General features: G+C 36.5%; 1 protein-coding gene across 1 annotated transcript; it reads left to right on the top strand.

Annotated features, from left to right (window-relative positions):
* Positions 1-17204: 17204 nt before the first annotated feature.
* On the top strand, positions 17205-17723 carry LOC131028115 (germin-like protein subfamily 2 member 1). The gene has a single exon (XM_057958341.2). The coding sequence runs from the start codon at positions 17205-17207 to the stop codon at positions 17721-17723; it is 519 nt and encodes a 172-aa protein (XP_057814324.2).
* The last annotated feature ends 4596 nt before the right edge of the window (positions 17724-22319 follow it).

The following is a 22319-nucleotide window of genomic DNA, read 5'->3' as shown; positions in this document are numbered from 1 at the left end:
GCCAAACCACTACTATACGTCAGACATGCATAGACATTTCGACCCCATTAATTAGCTATAAAAATGCAACATTTCTTCCACTATCATGCTAGCATCACTATATTGTCTAATAAACACGTCAATTTTTTTCAAAAAGTATTTTTGTTTACTGATGATTTGAATTCCATTGTAGATCGCCTCTCAGTGAAAATATAGAATCACTTGAATTTTTCTTAATAGCTACCATATATTATTGAATTAGTGGACTTTCCCCCACCATGTAGAAAACCTTGTTCAAAGTCTCCCGAAGACCATATGACTCAGTCTGCGATGAAAATATTTTTTATATTCAATAATCTATTGAATCCTTGTGACGCTATATTATTTCTTTCTTGCATCAGTAATTCATTTTATTTAAATATAATTCTATTTAATGGGACCATTCCACCTTTTAAGACTTCTTTTTTTCAGGTTGCTTAGGTTATGTGGCCTTCTTTCATTATATGGTATTTTTATTTAGAACAGAATCATAGGACTTTTTAGAATACAAAATTGGATGTTCAACAATTGTGGAGGAAAATTTTTAATACTCTTAAGGAGTCAGTCTCGACTAAGTGTGATCATTCTGGTGTAGTGGACCTTGGTGATGTAGATATTCTTCAAAGGTTGCATTTTGTTGGTGGTGCGGGACAACAAGAAGTTAGGAGAACCTAGTGTAGACACTCTAAGCGGAAGATTGATAGGCTAGGTCGATGGCTCCCTTCTCCTCAAGGAGTTCTAAAGATAAATACTGATAACTCCTCTAGGGAGAATGTTGGTCATGCAGGTATAGGTGGTATTGGCAGAGAGCTCTGGTGTTATTCCGTTTCTCTTTTCCATTTATAAAGAGTTTCATACAAATAATTTCATGGAATCACGTGCCATTTTGTATGCAATGGGGAGTGGTTGTTCTATTAGTTGGACACAAATTCTTTGTGAATATGATTCACAAGTGGTCTGCATATATTGAATGAGAAACACTTGGAGGATGCTAATTGACATTTATTTGTTGTTATTCAATAGTATCTATCATTGAGTAGGTCTTTTGAATCCATCTTTTTGTCATGTTCCTAGATAATGTAATAGAGTACCAAATTGTCTGTCCAAATGGGCTTGAGATAGATTTCAAGGTTGGAATATTGTAGATTTGGGACATTCACAAGTGGATTTATCTCCTTAGTTACAACAATTAGTTGGGGAGGATAGGAATGGTTAATTCTTTGTTCTCTAATGGGATATAGGCCTTTCTTGCTTTGTATTCTTAATTTCTAGTTAATAAATTTTTACCACATGTGAGAAAATAAATATTTACTATTTTTTTTTATAGATAAACTACTGGAAGGGCTAGTACCCATTTAATTATAGAGAAAAAATATATTTTACATACTTCATATTTACATCCTTTAAAACATAGCATCTTGTCCCCAATCTTTAGCCCCTTAATTATGCAGTTCATTACATAAACATAACCCTTCTAATTACATAACCAACTATCTAACAATCTATAATATCAATTTACCAAAACATTCAATTGACAAAAAAACCTTGTGTCTTATCAATAAAAAGTCTCCATACTATTCTAGATAATGTATTCTGAAATACCTAACCTTATATACTAACTATATAATAATTAAGATGTAGGCCCAAAAAATGATCCTTCTAACCTTTTTCATAAGCTTCTATCCTATCTTAATTCATGGGGTTCTCTCTTTACATCTCATTTACTTGAATCTTCTCCCTCGGTCCTTCCTACCGGATGAAAGTTGAAACCTAGTTTGGAGCCACATTTTCTTCTACATTCATCCAATTCTTTAAGAAGTTTAGACTTTTGAATCCCACCTCTTTTTTGCCTTGATAAGTCTCCTCATAATCCATCAAAATAATTGAGACTTTTGGATCTTCATTGAGCCTATCAAAGTCCTTAGGCAAATGAATCCACAAAATTGTCATACTTTCTAAAAATGTCATCTAATTCTGTCAACACATGTTTCTTAACAACTGTTTTGCATAGTTTCTCGATCATGACCTTTCTGGATCCTCTATCTAACAAAATGTCTAGAAACATTGAAGAGATGTCTCTATGTACATGATATCTATCATCCATCATTATTAAGTCCTCCTCTAGTAGAAACTTCATCACATATAGAAGTACTGGATTCTTACACTACATAATAGTAATTAATATCTTATCACCTATTTCTCCTATAAAAGCCATTTTCCTTCTAGATGTCAACAAACAAATTGGGGTCTCCATTCCATCATATACATTCAATAACTTTACTAGGGGGCACATATGGGTAAATTTAGATTTTGGCAAGGTCTTTTGGATGCTTCCAAGACTATTATTTTTCATAAAATCTCAAATCCATCTTAAAGGCTCTCTCAATGCGAGATGTATTTTGTCCTTTCCAAGATTCAAAAATTGAGACTTGTTGTCATATCTTTCAATCATAATTTTTTGATCTTTCAAGCTCCACAAAATAACCCCTGACATGTCATTCTCTCTAGGTTGGCAATCCTCCAATACCGAATTACCACCAAAATGTCCATCGCCAAAGACTTTCCTTTCAATTTAGTTAAACTCCCTCCTCTCATCGAAACACCAAAACACAACCTTCTTAGATGATGATTGACCTTCTGGTAACTATTTATTAACCATCAATAGTTGTTTTAACAAGCTCATGCCACATGATGATATCCATTCTTCCATTAACCATTAGAAAAGTGATTAAGAAGTCTCAATCTCCTTAGATATACCATCCCATTAATTCTCAAAAATAATCCCCAACTTGCTTGAGGACTATGCCATAGATTTGCATTTACTCAATTAAGCATTCATTCAAAATTAAAAAATGGTCACATATTTTAAACATCATTCAACCAATTTGAAACCTGCTCTTTTCAACTACCTTGATTGTAGCATTAATTACTTCAACATCTCTATGATTCATTAATTCTAATTGCATTTTTGGCCAACCTGTCTGCCTCAACGTTTCCTTCTTTGTAGATATGACTAATTCTAAATTCATCTAGTTTCATAATTAATTCTCAAATTGGATTGAGCCATTTTGCCATCATCCATTTAGGTGACTTGTTTTTTCGAATATCATTAATTACTATCTAAGAGTCCCCTTCCAAGTGAATCTTCTTTGTTCCTAATTTAAAACCAAGTTGTATTCTAAGCAACAACTCTAATTTATGCCATATTTTTTGTAGTTTCTTGTAGAGCCTGATTCTTTTGTAATTGTTAGCCCCTTGTCATTGCTTGCAATACAACCCATACCACGTTGACTTGGGTTACCTTTTATTGCTCCATCAAAGTTAATTTTTATCCTTCCTCTTTGTGGGGTATCCATTTGACTTTGTCTCTGTCTATCATTGAATCCTTATTTTTTCTTCCACCTTAAATTTTTGGGATAATTAATCCTCTAAACTTTCTAGACATTTCATCATCCCATAGAATGAAGGAATTTTCCTTTAATACTTGGTTCCTTGCTTCTATATCGACCGAATCCACTATTTGATCTTCACTCCTTTTGTATAAGAATTTCCTCTAGTATTTATTTATCTTGAAAGATTATATGATTTCTTTCATTCCAAAGTTCCCAAACCACTGTTGAGGGGATTAAATATACCTTTCTTTCTCAACCCTCTCATACTTTGAACCAGTCCAATTATTGTTGTTATTTGGGACATTGAAACTCTAACTTACCTAAAAATTAGTCCCAATATTTCCTTGCATAGGAGCAACCTAAGAGAATATGGTCTACTATTTCATTCTATAGTTTACATAAGACACATCTACTCACTCCTTGGATCCCCATTTTTCCATTCAATCTTGTGTGAGAACCCTTCCTTAAATGGAAAATCAAGCAAAAACTCTGCCTTTGGAAGACAATGTTCCACAATAATTTGCATGGCCACTCTTCTTTAGCTAAGGTAGCTTCTTCAACTTTATATCCTAATTTAACTTTTTAAGAAACTATTTTAGAACCACACCAATGAATCAATATCCATTTCACTGGATGGCACGACACATCTTTATTTTAGGAGATCTCTCAGGAATTCTTTCTGATATCTTGGAGCCTCTATGTCTTCTATGGATTTCCATTTCCAAAGACTTACTCCATCCTTAACAATAATTGTCTCATTTTTTCACTTGAGACCCCCACTTCCTAGAATTTTCCCTTTTAATTTTTTTCAAATTGGGCAAATTCTCCAATGTTTTGTAATTATTCCATGAATCAGATCAGAAGGAGGCACTACTACCATTACCAATTTCCCATGTTACATTCATCGATATTATTTCCCTACATTCTAAAATGTAGTTCCATACAACCTATGCTCTCGGGGATCCCTTATTTTCAACATGCTAGTGGCATCATCACTGTCTCAATACTTTCTTCTCAAAAGTCTAACCCATTTTTTATCATCATTACTATATAATTTTCAAACTAATTTTTCTCCCATTGCTAAATTCATTAGCAGTAATTGTGTAATACTTGTCTAACCATCTACCTTCGGTTTACATATTTTATCCCAAGCAATAATAATAAAATGTGGCAAATATTTGTTCAAAAATTTATTAGTCAAAAATGACTCTAAATAATGAACTCAATTATCTATAAGAATAATTCACGTAAGTACTACCAATTTTTATTTGATTGATTCAAATGAAAGGGGGTAAAATTTTTTAATTTGTTTAAGATTGGATAAACATTCTTCTCTTTTTTTAAGTCATTTAAGACTAACATCATGAAACTTGATTGTTTATGAATTATTGTTTAGCAACTTTTTGATATCCATCCATCTCTTCGCATGAATACCCACTAAGTTTTTTATCACAAAATTTTGTGTTTGATAACCAATCAACTTAAAACACAAAATAAAATCAATTCTTTTGTTTATTTTAAAATGTTAGAGGGTTCCATAATATAGAGAAGTGATAGTTATTTGAAAAAAGTAATGATTTTATTTTTTTAAATGGTTTGGCATGCTATTTATTTTGGTTTGTTTATTTTAATGAGAATGCACCAAGAAAAGACCATCTATAGTTGAGTGAACCATTTTTATCATTCTACATTGTCTTTATTTTCTCTCGCACATGTTTGTTAAACAAGCTTATTCAAATAGAATATATAGATTTATTGGTTGTTAGTTGTGTTTTAAGGTATGGGTATTTCAGTAGTTCAATGGTCAGCAATGATTCAAAAATATGTATTTATCATAATGTTAGATTTGGGCATAGGCAAGCAAATAAATGTGATGTAGAATTTAATGAAAAATGCTACTGATTCAAATTGTATATAAGAATTGGTCAAATAAAATATTGTACTAGTTAAGAATGCATAGAAGAAGAAAAATTCAGGTGTCCTAAGGAAAAGAAATCGAATCTTAGAAGGATGAAGTGTTTGAGTAAGGGAGATGGGTTGGAAAGAAAGACTATAGATAATAATTTTGATTTGATTCAATTCTACATCAGGATAGGCTATATTTTAAGGGTAATTTTGATTACCTATTTGAGATAGGATGATTTTTAAAGAAACTATTGGTTTGATTAATTTATATTATTAATATTTTGATTATTGTTAGCTATTCATTTTTATTTTTAGGGTTGAATGATTAGATGGGTGTATAGGATTAAGAATTGGAGGTTGATTGGATGGATGGAACAATTTGATTATAGTTTTGGATTAGAAGATATGAAAGATTTAGATTAGAAAAAAGTGTTACTGTAGACACCTAAAATTAATATTTGATTAATTTAAGCCTATCAATATAATTAATTAATTTAATTATGTTATCTTTATTCCTCTCAGAATCAATTCAATCTAATTTAATTCATCCTATCACTATTGTCCAATAATTAATTTATCAAATAAATTAATTATTCCCCTATTCCTCTAAATTCCCCTCCAATAATCATTTCGTCTAAACCCACTCAGTTAATTAATTTTAATTTATTAACCTAGTCATGTGATTCCTACAAATCACTTTTCCTAATCTCATTAGCCTACTTAATCCTTCTAGAATCTCTCATAATCATGCTTATCATTATCCCTCAATTTTTAATTCCCACTCATGTCACATCAACATTGAGTCTCTCAAAGAAATTCAAATTTCTTTGAATCCCTCAATGCATCCTTATTTTGGAATTTTTAATTCCTCATATTTGAAATTCAAATTTCTCCCTCCTTTTTCCAATGAATTTTATATTCCTGTTTATTTTCCCAAGCCACCCTTGATCCATGCCTTCTATCTAAAATCAATCTCAACCCTTCATGATCAAATAAATCTTGGCCCTCCAATGGCCTGCTCCAATCTATAAATTGGAGCCTATTCTCCTCACAAATCATCCACTTCTCATGCATTGTCATAGTGCCTATTTCTTTTCTCATCCTCTTCATAATCCTCTATCAAATCCATCCATCCTTAATCTTTCAATCCAAATCCAATCCAACAATCCACTTACCTTGTTGAAAATTTGGAGAGAGTTTCATATCCATCAAGAAGGAGACCATCCAATCAAGTTGAAGAGAGGCACTATTCAACTTCACCAAAGGTTCAATTCGAGGAAGAGGTAAAATAGCAAAGGTATAAAATGATCTTTTGATGTCTTATGTTTTTCTTGTTTATTTCATTGTCATTTTGATCATTTGACCTTTCATTATATTTTCCCCTCTTCATTCTGGCATGCCTGGTGGGACCCACATCTCGAATTTAACAAAAAATTGAGTTTTTTGTGAAGATTTCTTGCAGGTTCATGCTTCAGTGCGAGTGAAGGCGCATTGACACGACTGTTTTCTAGATCAGTGCGACCGTCTCGGCTTCAACGTGACTGCATGAAATTTGAAATTTATTTTGGTGCCTCACTGTGCTTCGGCATGACCACCTCGGCTTCAGTACGACTACCCCAAAAAATCATCTATTTCCTCCTCATTCTTTTTGTTCTTCTCACTTCTATCTTCTCACTTCCATCTCATTTCATTTGTCGCTTCAGTGCAATTGGTCTACAATTAGTGCAAGCGTTTTGTTAAAATTTTGAATTTGAATTTTCAGGTGCAAACCTTAGTTGTTTTGACACGAATGCTTGCGGATTAGCGTGAGCGTCTGCTAATCAGCGCGACTGTAATTTTTCCTACTTCTGTTATCTTTTCTATTTAATGCTAATATTATATCTGTTAGCATGACCGCTCGCGCATTAGACTGATTGTTTGCTAATCAGCACGACCGTAGGAATAAATCAATAAACAAACCAAAAAAAAATCACTTTTCGCCATATCTTTATCTTCACTCTGTTTTCCTCTAAACTTCACTAGATCCCCTGTATTTTCATTTTGTACATTTCCTTCCTTAAGGGCCTTATCCCAAATTCCACTTTTTGAAGCCCGAAATCCCACATTTCTCTATTTTTAGGGTTTGCCATAACTTCTTCCAGTTTTATCCAATCACCTCCAAATTTTGCCATATTGTCTATCTCCATTTTTTTCTCTTTTGTCTCTCTTGGACAAATTTCTCCATTCCTTCACCTCGCCTCTAAAATCCCCATTTTATGCTTGCCTATCCCTTAGAAAGTGTCAAAAACCTAGTCAAACCCCATTTACCCATAAAAATTTCCTCCAAATCCACATTTGTCTTTGGTAGAAAAGTTTTGATTATTTTTTTTCTGCACATTCCCAAAAAATTAAAAAAAATAAAATTTGTCATTCTTTCGTCTTTTGCAGGACACTTGTTGAAGACTTCATTTTCAAACTACTAATCAAGTGGTTTTGCAGGTTGCCGAGGAGGTTCAAGCAAACATTGTATCTTTTTTTCTAACTAGGCACCTAGATCTAATTAGAAGGTAAATAAACCATTGTCCTTTGTGTTTTATGAAAAGCATAAAGGTAGGAGAGTATGCTCTTGTCTAGGTAGACGATTAGAAATCCAGACCCTCCAAGTTTTTCATGTTTGTTGCATGCTTTCCCTTAGCGGGCCTGCCCTCCCAACTTTCTCTTTAAGAAGGTAAGAGGGGAGCGACCCAAGTGAGTACACCCAGACCTGGGGTTCCCAACTCACTATAATAAATAGGCCATTGATGATGGAAGGGTCAATGGTTGGGGCTATGTGAGAGTTCACTCTCACATTGGGTGCTTAGTAGGATCCTAGAGATCTCAATCACGCTTGCGTGACTACTAAATTATTGGTTCTTCGTTGGGCTATAGGCCTCAATTGTGCTTGCACAACTGCGAGGGTAGCTCCAAATGTGAAGCCATATTAAATACCTTGTGCATAGTGGCCAAAAACCTTCTAGTCATTAGTGTAGGAGGTTGGACCTCTGAAGCCACCCATATTTTTATGGCCCTTAGTAGAGACACAAAGTTTTCCATGAGAATTTTTCATGGGAATTGATGCTTGGCTGCCCCAGAGAAGTGAGTGCCATGGAGGGGAGCCAGTGGGGTCAAGCATCTAAGTGTCTGCTCTGGGTAAGTGTAGCTGGGAAACCAATTGGGATCCATTGACTATTGTCCTTACTCGCCATAGGATATGTTGTGAAGAAGAATGAGTGTCTTTTGAGTCTAACTTCTTTTGATTATTGTGTTTTCTTTACTTGACATCTCTTGCCAAGTCCATCCCCCACAACCAATCAATCCTCCCTCTTTCCAAGTTCCATCTTGTCATCATCAAATCTTTAATCCATTTCTATCTATCCAAGAAATTCTCCAATCCCCAATCCACTTTCATCCATTCAAACAATCATGCTTCCTCAACTAATATTCATTCTTCCTCCAATCCAATCAAATCTCCAAAATTCCAATCAATAAAATCCATCCATCTTCCTAATGCAGTTATCCAATCCAACCAATCAACCAATCTAATCTAATCCAAATCCAATCAAGTCCTAATCCAAGGACCAATCCAAATCAAATCCAATCCAATCAAACCAAGTCCTAATCCAAGGACTAATCCAATCAAATCAAATCCAATGTAATCCAATCTAATTCAATCCAATCCAATCAAACCAAGTCCTAATCCAAGGACCAATCCAATCAAGACAAGTCCTAATCCAAGGACCAATCCAATCGAACCAATTCCAATCCAAATCAAATTCAATCCAAACCTAAGCTAATCTAATCCATCATCATTCCAAGACAAGTCCTAATCCTCATCTTCATTTAACATCATCTTCATAAGCTTTCCCCTCCAAAATATATTCATCCAATTCTAATCTAATCCTTCACTCTCAACATGACTACCCAGAATTTCAAAGCTTGGTATACGAAGATGCTCATGGAAATTCATGAACCTACCTACCAAGTTAATCCCATAATATCCCACTCACCTATCATACCTTCATCCATCCCATCTCAACACATTACACCTAATCCCAATCTATACCATATCTCTTATCCTTCCTCTACGTTTGACGAGGGAAATCCATCTTATTCCCCATCCATATCTCCATATTATCCCTCATCCATATATGCCTCTAATCCAATATGTATACCTCCATTTCCCCCCCCCCATCTACATCCCAATCCCCATCCTTCTACAATGCATTCATTATCTCTACTCCCCATCCAAACCCTTTACTCCATATTCCTCCAAGCACTAATCCTAATCCCCCAATCCATTACCCTAATCCTCCCTCCAATCTCAATCCTCCATCTAATCCCAATTCTCCACCTAATCCTAATCCTCCAAAATCCATATTATCCACATCCTCCAAATCCATCATCCATAATCTTATCCAAGACATGCTAGCAAAGGAGACAAAATCCTCACCTCAAAGTAAAGTGTCCAAGTCTCCTCGAGTCCTCCATCCACCCCAATCACCTTCACCTCAAAAAAAATCCCAATCCCCCACACTTCATGATACCCCCATTTCCCTAGCTACTCACATCAAAGCTTCCATACCTTCCTCCATCACAATCCCCACAACTCCAAACATGCCAAAAGCTTGTTCCAAATCATGCTAGCATATAAACCTCTCCATCTCATGATGCATCTCTCTCCACTCCATCGAATGATCCCATCCCCTCCACTTCCTCTCATGATCATATTATTCCTCTATCATCGCATGATCCTCTTCCATCTCATGATCCAATTACCCCTCCCTCCTCATCTCATGATACCCTCCCTAGTCAAGATCAAAGTATCCTTTCATCTCCATGTCATGATCCCAATCCATCTAAAGATCTTAATCTTTCTTCCACATCTCATCCCCCTCAAAATGGACTCGCATCTTGTTTCTGAAATAATAAGGGTCCTTAAGATAATGCTCAAGATGTTGGAACATCCTCTATTCCTCCTAAATCCAAATTTCCCTCCTACAAATCCAAATCCCATTATCCCTCATCTTTCGCATCCATTTTGGGACCCTAGGTTCTAAAGTTAAACCCTTCATTTCTTCCATCCATTTTGGGTCCCTATGTTCTGATGCTCAATCATTCATCTCTTCCATCCATATTGGGTCCTTACATCCCTCCATCCACCACTCCATCACCTCAAATAATCCCTAAGCAAGATCAACAAAGGCACACATCCTTGGATGCCTCCCAACACTCTCTTTCCACCATCCCATCCATAAAATCCATTAGTCCATCCTCATGCACCCATCCCATTTCTATTGGAAGCAATTTGGATGCCCAATCTAAAAATAATAAAGCTCAAAATCCACAAAAATCAAAGGATCAACATGTCCCCTCAAAATGACATTCTCAAAAGAAAAATGTGATCCGAAAGAAAGAAAAATCAAAAAGGCCACAAAGCCTCCCCCCAAAAAAACTCAAAAACTATGTGGATTCCCAAAGAAGCAATGCATCCCAAAGTAAAATCAAAATTGGCATCCAAAATTGCTAATTTAGAAGCTCCATCCTTTCATAAGTTCTCCAATCCTCCATCTAACACTCCTCCATCTTCAAAATCCATTTTGGGTCCCTATGTCCCCAAATCCACCATCCCAACTCCATCATCCCCTTCTTCTATTTTGGGTCGTCATTTCCCAAAATCTATACGTTATCCCCCATCTAATTCAAAACACTCTGCCCCACTACTCTACCACCCTTCAAGGTGTTTGCCAATGTTTATCTTCCACAAATTATTCAAAGCCCCATCTATTATCCACCATCCATTTTTCACAATCCCATTTTGTTAGTCCAATCCTTTCCAAATCCTTATCTTCCATCCCCTATCCATTTCATCTCCCCAATTATTGTTACCAACATCTACAAGCATACCTCTAGTTCAAAGAAATACTAAGGGATACCATCTATGGAACTAGATGCTTGAGTCCTCCCTTCCTCCTTCACGCATCCACTATCTTCCATATCCACTCATCCTTATCCTTCTCCATCTAAACTATTCCAAAAATTAAAAAAATTAAAAATAAAAAAATCAAGAAAATTTCAAAAAACAAAAAACAGAAAAAAGTAAAAGAAAAATCATTTCATCCAATGGTGAAAACCACTTCTTGTGGTGCCTTGGGTAAGTACTATGATGAAAACTTAGAAAACAAGTGTCATGTGTAATCCCCTCATCCCCTTTCACTCTACACTTGGGGGCAAGCTTCATCCACACGATCCTCCCATCCATCTGCATCATATCCAAGTCCATTCTCCTTTCCTATCTTTGATCTTGACTATCCTATCCATATCCTCCATCTCATATCCCTCATTCTATCAAAATGAATCTTCCATTCCTATCTTTCATCTTGAGCATTTAGATCCAAAATATAGTATATGCATGTATTCTTTGGAGCATTCAAGCCTTAATCCTCTACCATCCATATCCATTACACATTATCTTTCAAACTCATACATCTTTATCCACCATTCTTGCATCCTTAATTCCACTACCTCTAGTGTGGGGCATTGCACTCCTTTGCAACATATTCCTTGGGTCTCCATCACCCTACCCTCCATCCTTTATTCCTCCATATCTTATCCATATCCATCCACTCCATCCACCTCTCTCCTATCCAAACAATAACTCCCTCCTTCCATTCATCCATCCTCTTACCAACCCATTGGTTCTCCCTTGTCATTGGTTTCATTCAATCAAATCCTATTCACCAATCCACCCCATCCTATCCAATTTCTAATCCAATCCTATCTCATCCAATCATATTCTCATCTCTTAAAATTTAATCAATGATCCCATCCCCAATCCAATCCTACTCAATCATCCATCCCCCTTTATTTTTCATCCTATATAATCATTTATCCTTCTTCCAATCCTATTCAATCCATCAAACTAAGCTTTCCCCATCTGCCTAAGCTCGCAATGACTTGTGCCTAATCCAAGCACCCATCCATATTACACTAATCAAATCCAAGTGAAAATCCTCTCATCTGCAGACCTCGTGCATCCAACTTGTTACAAATGAACTTTGTAACCCTTCTGCAAATCACTCTATTAGATCTTCTATCCAAATCACTGTCGGTTCTCTACTCACCCATTCACCATTGCAGCCTTAACTCCCGTTACAACCTTACCAATTTAGCCTCTTCTCCTTCTCTATCAGTTCTCTCTCTATCACACTAGTGCTATCCACCACCAGTCTTGATAAGTCAGTCAGATATGTACCATCGGATTCATGTCGGTTCTCAGCTTGCCTTCTTTGCAATCTTCTATGACTCTTCTCTGTCGGTTTGGGTACCACCGATTTACTCTTTTGTCAGATTTAATGGTCGACTACCGGCTGCCTCACTATTGTCGGTTGAACTCTTCAACCCGTTTCTCACTTGCACACTCAATCTCTTCTCAAATTCTTGTTGAGTACTTGACTGATTTTCTCTTATATGTAGTAGCAACACTCTCTCATTCAGCAATACAAACAATATCTTTGGCTCGCATAATTATAGCCATATTTTCCCATCAAGACGTGAGTTTGAACATTCGCACGGTTAGGGTTTCCTCCATGCACTGAATTTACATTTTATCTAATCTTTGATCACCATGACATATCAAGTCCAATTTGATATCATGTCCTTGATCCATGTTTAGCACACAATTAATCAGCATTGCCCATCTGTCTACCTTGCAAAACACTTCTTCTCTCTTTTGCCAACTGTAGCATGTTTTTTGGCCTTTGTGGTGTGGTTTCCTTCACCCTCTTTGATCTACAAGATCATACTTTTCTAGATCTCTATTGTTTCCTTCATCTTGAGCCACAATCATCTTCTTTTCTTCCTTGAGCCTCGCAGTCATCATAAATATTCAACCAGTCACCAATGACCTCATCAACACATCACACCAACCTGTGCATGCATGACACTTCACCTCCACGTGACCCCTTTGTCAACATCCACCTTTGCTAAGTCTTCTATGTCGGTCCAAACAAGATCACCAACCAACCACACAACCGGGTTCATCTACCAGTTCACAAACCCGGTCGGTTAACCCTAATCGGTTTGTCTTCAACCTTGCACTTTGCTTCTCTTCCAATGGAGCACCAAAATTGGTTACCACATATGCCAACCTACCTCAGGATCACCTTCATCAGATGGGAGCCTTCTGCATCTACACTTTGTCAGCATTACTAGTGGACATACTTACTGGTAAACACCTTGGTGGCACCAAGTCATCAACCTTCAATTGCCTCCATCTATCTGCATCTGTGGTAACACCTTTCTTCACCACTGGACTGGTTCTACTATTAACATGTTTGTCAAAGTGACAACCATATTCTTCAATCACCCACCTTTAACCTTTTGTCTTATCTCGGAGGACTATGATGCATTCCATGCATAATAGGAGATAAGCTCCACTTACTGATGGTAGTGGATCCTTGTCATCTGCATCTTGAATTGCACTCATGTGGCTTCCCTGTTTGTGCAGCATATCTTCAAACAAGCACATGTGATCTAGTTGGGCACACTCACTATTAGTCATCTCTTCATGTGGTGACTGCAACTTTATCCAGTGGGATTCCTATTGTTTTGCATCCACACAATGTACCGGTGACCTATACATCCTTCTCCTCCGGTGTTCATATTATTTAGGCAACATTCTGCCTCTTCATCACAAACAACAACTCAACATCTGTCTCATCCTGCTTGAACACTGCTCATATGCTTGCTAGTTGACAACCACTAACTTGGTTGATTTATCTTTTCCATGTGAACACATCACTTACCAGTTGACATACTCTCCTTACCAATGATGGAATATACCGGTAACCTGTCCATATCTTCAACACAAGTCAAGCACTAACTTGTGTATGAGTGACTCCATTGTGACTCCAATGGTCATTGCACTGAATAAAATTCTCTCCCTTACTGGTGACTTGCAACAGAAGGTGATATCAAAGACATCACATCTTGTATGTACTAATAACAAAGTTGCACATATATCTCTTATACCGGTAGCCATATTATACTAGTTGACATCAATGACAACATAATGCCAACAACATTAGCCAAGTTATTCCTATAAACATTAATGCATTATGTTATCTCATAGTTTTACTCCTTTTATGCAATTTTCAAAAATACTTTGTGTATTTAGATCAATCATTTTAATTTCAAAATATGTTTTGACATAAGAGATAAGAATATGAGTAAATGCACTCAATAATTTATTGATCATATAAATGATAATACAAATGTTGCAACATTTGAATAATAAATTAAAGTATGAATTTAGTGGAAATGAGTTACTAATCATAAGGACCACTTTTAGTTATTAAAGATAATGTAAGATTGAGTAGGTTTCCCTCATTTAGAGATATATTTGTCTATTCAAAATTTTTGACGACGATCTATCTAATGCACTTAAACATGACTTCAACTCAATCTTCTTGCACTTATAGGCAACTTCAAAAGTCACATAAATTTTTTAGGTTATTCATGTTACGTATAGAATGGAGCCCTATTATTCTATTATTGCCCCGTGTTTTCAATCTGATGGTGGGGTATTTTTGGCATATTCTGATGGTCATGATTTCTCCTGATGGGGGTATGAAACCCAAGCATGTTGTACTTAAATAAAATACATCATACAAACTATAATAATCAAACATTATGTGACTTGTATAGATTCAAGATAATAATACATTTTTTATTCTAAAGTAATATTCACAAAAATAGAAAATAATGTTATTCGTGTGCAAGGTTTGAGTGACAATAAAAATAATTTCATTATTGACTCTAATTTATGACTAGATATTTATACTTACCATTTAAAAAAATTTAAGAAACTCTTCTCCCCTCACAAAAGATATAAAATCTTCATGAATATTTCATTATTCATTGAAAAAATATTAATTGTATTAGCAAAAGAAAAAAATGAAAAAATATTAATTATATAGTTAAAGTTTTTTAAATCGATTGAAATTTGTAGCAAATATTGGTGAACGTTTCACTTGATTAAACAAATTAAATAATATTGTTGGTGAATTATCCTTGTGTTCAAACAAATAAAAAATACCATTGCCAAATCTTACTTGTGTAGAAACCAAAAGAATTTGTTTTATTGGAAAATTATGCTTGATTTAAAATAAAATAAAATAAGTTTAGTAGTGAATTATTTAAATATTCAAATCTATAGATCCGATTAGTTAGAAAATATAAAGGAGAGAGATCGAATCCTTACATAATAGTTGAATGGTGGATGAAATAGGTCTCAAGATGTGAGAAAACCCAGCATTAAGAACCAATACCCACAACAAAAAATAAACTAACACGAAACTGGAACCCACCAAAACAAAAAAACCATAGGAGACACAAACAAAGGGTCTAGCCACTCTTGGCTAGGATCCTTCAATTTCTCATTAAATGAGAGTATTCACACTAAGACTAATAGTAGGGATATCAATAACAACAATGGTCTCCCCACACCTCTCCCTCTTGTTGTGTTTTCTATTATGTCCTGCCAAAGAATTCTAGAGGATTAGAGCAATCATACAAGAAATGCATGGATATATGTTTTTTTTTTAAGTAATTAAATGTCATCATGCATAATATATACAAATATAATGTTCAACCTCAAGATAAGGTCAACGAAGAATCCTTGAAGATTAGAGCAATTATACAAAAACAACATAGAAATATGTTTTTTAAGTAATTAAATGCCATCATCCATAACATACTGATCCAAATTATGGATTCGGATGACAACACCTGAGTGAGAACCTACGGTATTGTGGATTTGTTTACATGAACAAGGTAAACACAAAATTGAAGCAAGCCAAAAAGTAATCCATTCAATTAGAAAATCCAACACATAACAATTCATGAGATTCCAAGGGTCACCAAAACCCCTTGAGAATCGAAACCCAACAGTCATATTTGTTTATTTACATAATAAAATCCAAAATTACAAAATTTTCAAAAAACTATATGAAATTTTATCCTAACTTTAACTAGACATAACTTTCTACTCGGGACTCGAAGTCGCGAGCCGTTTAACTCATTGGAAAAGTCTCCAAGAGTTGAAAGCGAAGTCCTAAGTCCAGGCCAAAGTTTCAAGGGCTGAAAATGCCCCGAAGCCTTCAAAAACACCAATTACTAACATGTAGAAAAACTAGAAAAATATGAAAATATTTTTTTCAATATTTCAAATTTGCTTGTGATCACATATGCAAATATAGTATTCAACATCAAGATAAGGTCAACTATTAGTGAAGAGTGGGTGATAAGTCCTTTCCGTGTAAGAGAAAAGAAAGAAAGGAAAGGCTAGCACACCTAAAGAACAGGTAATTAAATTTGCAAATATTCATATATTACGTAGCTGTGACGGTATCAACATCTATATTTTGATGTCTGAAAGATAATCAAATATAAACTATTTACCATGGTAGGCCGAGTCCTTTAGAGAATGTGAACACAGTTCTATACATTGGAAAGTCAAGTAACTCTACACTATAAATAACAATTTCATTCTGCCTCCTTACTGATCTATACGTAGCTGTGACGAAAATCAGTTGTGCTTATGTCTTTGTAAACCATTTAACTACAAGAATCATTCCAATGAATTTATACTGCATACAATAGACAAATTCGTGTGTTCCATCCAAACTATGGGTTTGACAAGTCTGAGGCAACCGCAATCTTGGATGAACAATTACACTTAACCGCAAATTCCCATAATTTCCCCTATAAAATACCTGAATTTAGCATGCTCAATCATATCAAACTCTGCTCTACATTTGTCATATCGCATACACCATTCCACTCCAATTGGAAATAAAAACTTCCGGAACAATGACCAAAGCTTCCTTCAGCTGCATGTTATGGCTTTCCATAATCATGGCCATTAATGCATCAGACCCAGATCCTCTGCAGGATTTCTGTGTGGCTGATATTACTCAAGCTAATGTGAAGGTCAACGGTTTTGTCTGCAAAGACCCAAAGGCAGTGAATGCATCAGATTTCTTGTTCAGGGGACTAGGTAATCCACTCTTAACCAACAATACTTTTGGTTTCAATATCACACAAGGTAACGTTCAAACTTTGCCAGGATTAAACACTCTGGACATATCAATGAACCATGGAGTTTTTGCCCCTGGTGGTTTGAATCCTCCTCATATCCATCCTCGCGCTTCTGAGATCATATTTGTAATGGAGGGCACTCTTTTGGTCGGTTTTATCAGCACAAGTAATGTGTTGTTCTCACAAAAGTTGGAGAAAGGAGATGCATTTGTGATTCCAAGGGGCTTAGTACATTTTCAGCAGAATGTGGGGACCTCATATACCACTACAATTACTTCTCTTAACAGCTAGCTCCCTGGTGTACAAGTGGTTGCATCTGCCATCTTCGGAGCCAATCCTCCCATTCCTCAAGATGTATTGGCCAAGGCATTTAATTTAATGTCAATGACCAACGGGTAAAGGAATTGATTGCTGGACAAGGCTCTACACCTGCATCACCACCGGTAGGGTATTAATATGTCATTGTTGCTCTAAATTGGTAGACCATTCTAGTGAGACAAGATGTCATCTTGTCTGTCTTACACTGTTCTTACTCAATTTGACTTACTTCTTTCTTGTCAGCTGCTTTTAGCGTGCACACAAATGAGAGCCTCATCTTACGTTGAGGCAGAACTGAATAAACTTTCGTCGAAGTTGAATTGAAATGAATTTAAGCTTTCCAAAAATAATGATTTTGGGTTTATGTAGTCTAAACAATTTATTGCATTTTTATTTTTCATTTAGAATTGCATTTTTTGTATTTAAAATGTATAACTATTTTCTATTTTATGGAAACTATTGTGAGATGGGAAGTTTAAGGATTTTCCTCATCATAAATCATTGTCTAAGAGAAAATAAGTTAGATCTATCAGATTTACACAGTTTGTAATGCTGATTATAATTAGTTTCTGGATTCAACTATGTAAGAACTTTCACATCAACGCTTTGGGTCACACTCTATGAACCATCATGAGGATAAAAGAGAACAATTGAAGAAAAATGAATGCTGATGATGGTTCACTGAGTGTGATCTGAAACGTTGATTGAAAAGTTCTTAGACAGTGGAATCCATAAACTAATTATAATCAGAAAATAAATTCTCCTCATGCAGTTCAATAAAATGTATATAATCATTATTGACAAATATTGATTAATGATGTTTTTGATAAGGATAAATGGGTTTTACAAGAACCCGAAACCTAAAGTTTTACAACAACCAATCCGGCAAGAAACAACAGCAAAATAGGGGATCAACCCCGAACAAAAATAGAGACAAAAAACACAGACAAACAAGCTAAAACAAAAAAGCTCTTAGTTGAGCGAGAGCACCAAATCCTTGTTCTTTTGGATGGAAATCCTGTTCATTTCCTCAAGTTCCTCCATGATGAATCTGGAGGTACCTTTGTTGTTGCTTCCGCTCCTGGTTCTCGAACTGGGTCCAGTGGTTTTGATTTCTCTAGCAACCACATTATCTCCTTCAAGTTCTTTCACCGAGTCACTATGGAAGGATCTATAATCAACAACCATCTCGTTAATCTTTTCAAGCCCCTCAATTTTGTTGTTCAAGGCTTCTTTACTAATGTCAACCAGATTCTTGAGATTTTTCTTAATCTTAGCCATGGATTGTTCCACCTTATCAATTATTTGTTCATGATTACATGTCATCACCTCAACATTCTGAGAGAGTTTTTGAGTCATGATCATGAGCTTTTCTGGCTTGTTGGGTTCAAGGGAAGTAGTGAAAATGTCAATAATTTCTTTAACCCCAATCTTGAGGGTGTCGATTTCGTGCTCAACCCACTCCCAGCAACGCTCCTGGCTTCTGGTGGCTTCCATGACAAGATTCATCAAACTACCATCTTTCCCCTGTTTATCTTTCTAGACATTGAATAGGGATGTCCAGTTTAGTCCCTTGGTTCGTAATCTTCGGGCTGTGATCCTTCACTGCCAGCTTTTTCTTTTTGGTGAGGAGTTCGGCCTAGGAGATCAGCTTGCTATTGGTTTTGTATTTACTAGCTGCCTTTTGGGAGGGTTCTTGTTGTCGAGCATCTCAAGAGTGACCATCTTTTCCTTTTCATCTGCAGGTTCATATTCAGGGTCATTAACAGGAACCCCACTATCATCCAGGTCCATCTTCGAGTCAGAGACATCTTGGACCTCTATCTACAGACCAATCTCGGCAGGCAAGGGCACAATTTCAAGGGATTTGGCGTGTTCCATGATGAGGATGATAAGTCCCTCATGAAGAATAGGGTTGCTAGGGTTTTCCAAGTGCTTTTCCAGGCTATTCTCAAGGGAGGAGGCAAGATAGTAGGGATCAAAGATAATTTTACCATGGCGGAAATGATTTAAAATAGTGAAATGGTAGGAGAAGAGGCTTGCATACCTGCCATCAAGGGTAATATATCTCATTATAAACTTAGCCATATCACCCATGGGGCCATGAGGTCTTTCCTATTGTAGCCGCCATCGGCCATCTTGGTGACTCTGGAGTGCTCCTTGTCTTTGTCAAAGAAGCTCGACAAGTCCTTCTCCCCCATTTTTTTGTCCCTATAAAACCTTCTTCCAATCGTAACTAGATTAGTGACCATCACCATCAGAGTTTCATTAATTTGATAGGCACCATAAGCCCTAAGACTCCATTTTTTCATCCGTTAACAAAGGCCTCTATAATCAGAGGAGAGGGGCCATGAAACTTATCCAGGTAGGGGACGAGACCACCATCAATGACTTCCTGCCAAACATCTTTATTATTTTTCAACTTCTCGCAAGTAGAGGCCTCTTGTCTGTTCTTATCCCCTCCCTTTATGCTCCTGGTCACCAGATAATAGGAGGTCACTATCGCCAAGTAGTCGTAGAAAATGAGCCACGCCCAAAGGATATCAAAACAGTAGTAGAAAAGCCACAGAATGAGATAGAAAAACCAGTTGCCGAGGAGATTTCTAGATTTTTTATTAGGGAAAATGAGAAAGAGTTGTTTCCCTATCAACTCAGTCATGTCATGATGAGGGATCATTGATTATGTAGTAATCATTACGTGCGAGATCACACAAATTTTCGCGGAAAGCATCCCTGCTACTCCACTAGTTGGTTGCCACATATCCCATTGCCAGATTGCCCAGTAGATCCACTACCTTATTGCCTTCCCAGTATATGTGTGAGATTTTGAAATCTGTCAGATCATTAATTATATTTGGACAATCCTTGATCAGGTTGGCAATCATCCAGCTAGGATCCGTGTGACCACTTAAGTAGTTGACAGTGTTTAGCGAGTCAGACTCCAGCCAAACTTTAGTAAACTCCTCTCTTTTAGCCATGTGTAGCCCAATATGGGCAACATTGGCTTCCACGTAATGGTTAGTCTGGGTGTCCAGGGTGAGCGCCACCATGGAAACCAGTAGACTAGAGTGATTTCTAGCCACTCCCCTGCACGCAGTCGGCCCAGGATTTCCTTTAGCCACACCATCCACATTAATTTTGATCCAGTCCATAGGGGGAGGATGCCGAACAACATTTTGTCTACCCTGCTTTGTTTTGTGGACAGGGTTGGCAATGTTCCAATCATTTTGCCACCGATTGATAGTATCCCAACCCTCCTGGAGGGTAGGAATGGGGGATTCATTCTTTCTGCTGGGGCAGGCGTGGAGAAAGTTCTCTTTGATAGTATTGTGTATTATAACATCCACAACAAAGGAGGAGTATCCAAGTCCCTGAAAAATCTATTATTTCTTTCTTTCCAGATACCCCAAGCAATATGAGGAAGAGAAAGATTCCAAAGAACACCTAACGACTGATTATCAGAAGGGCATTTCCATTCAAACCACATTCGCTGAGTAGAAATAGGAAAGACCTAGGCAATATTCCAAACGTTAAGGAAGTGATTCCAGATATCTTTGGTATAGGTGCAATGCAGTAGAAGATGGCCAGTATTTTCCTTTGCCTCTTTATAGAGAAAACATCTGTTAGAGAGAGGAATACCTCTTCTGCAAATATTATCGATGGTAGAGATCTTTCCTTGCATAAACAACCAGAAGAAGATGTTAATTTTAGGAATTAGGAGCTTGTTCCAGATACCCGCCCAATAGTTGGGGGGAGAAGGATCTAGAGATGAACTTATAGGCATCAACAACTTTGAACTTCCTAGAAGAGGAGAAGTTCCATAACACTTCATCCTCCCCTTGAGATTGGGGGATGTGGATGTAATTCAACCAAGGTTGCATAGGTCTTAGTTCATTATCAACAAAAGAGAGGTCCAGCCATTCTCCATTTCTAATGTAATCAACCACCCAGGTGCCAATTTTTCTAAGGCATAATTTTTTGTAGGGGGAAGACCAAACAAAATCTGATAGGGGGCCCTCACTGATCCACCTGTCATCCCAAAACTTGATTTGGGTACCATTACCTAGCATCCATCTGCAACCATGCAAGATAACTTTGCAGGAGCCAAAGAAATTGCTCCAAAAATCTTAAACTGTGTTGGGGAGCTCATAAGTTTCTACATTGTTTTGGATATCAGGGATGTGGTACTTAAGTTTGAATATATCAGTCCATTCATTAGTCTCCTTAAGACATCTCCATAGTTGCTTGGATGTCAGAGCTTTATTGAAGTCTCTCAAATTCAGGATATCCAGGCCTCCCATAAGTTTGGGCAAGAAGACTAGATTCCAGTCCACAAGGTGTCATCTATTTTTGAATTCATTTCTAGTCCATAAATTTTTTTTTTGAATTCTTTCCAATTTATCCACAATTTTGGTTGGGATTTTGAAAAGACTACTAGCATAAACCGGAAGGTTGTTAAGAAAGGCTTTGAGCAGTTGGAGCTTGCCCACTTGGCTTAGAAAGGCACCTTTCTATCCAGCCAGTTTGTTCTAGAATTTGTCTATAAGATTCTCCCAAAAAGAATCAGGA

This window comes from Cryptomeria japonica, chromosome 4 (assembly GCF_030272615.1).
Source record: "Cryptomeria japonica chromosome 4, Sugi_1.0, whole genome shotgun sequence".
In the NCBI taxonomy this organism is placed as follows: domain Eukaryota; kingdom Viridiplantae; phylum Streptophyta; class Pinopsida; order Cupressales; family Cupressaceae; genus Cryptomeria; species Cryptomeria japonica.
Note: the sequence above shows the minus strand (reverse complement) of the source record. Positions and strands in the feature narration are given on the sequence as shown.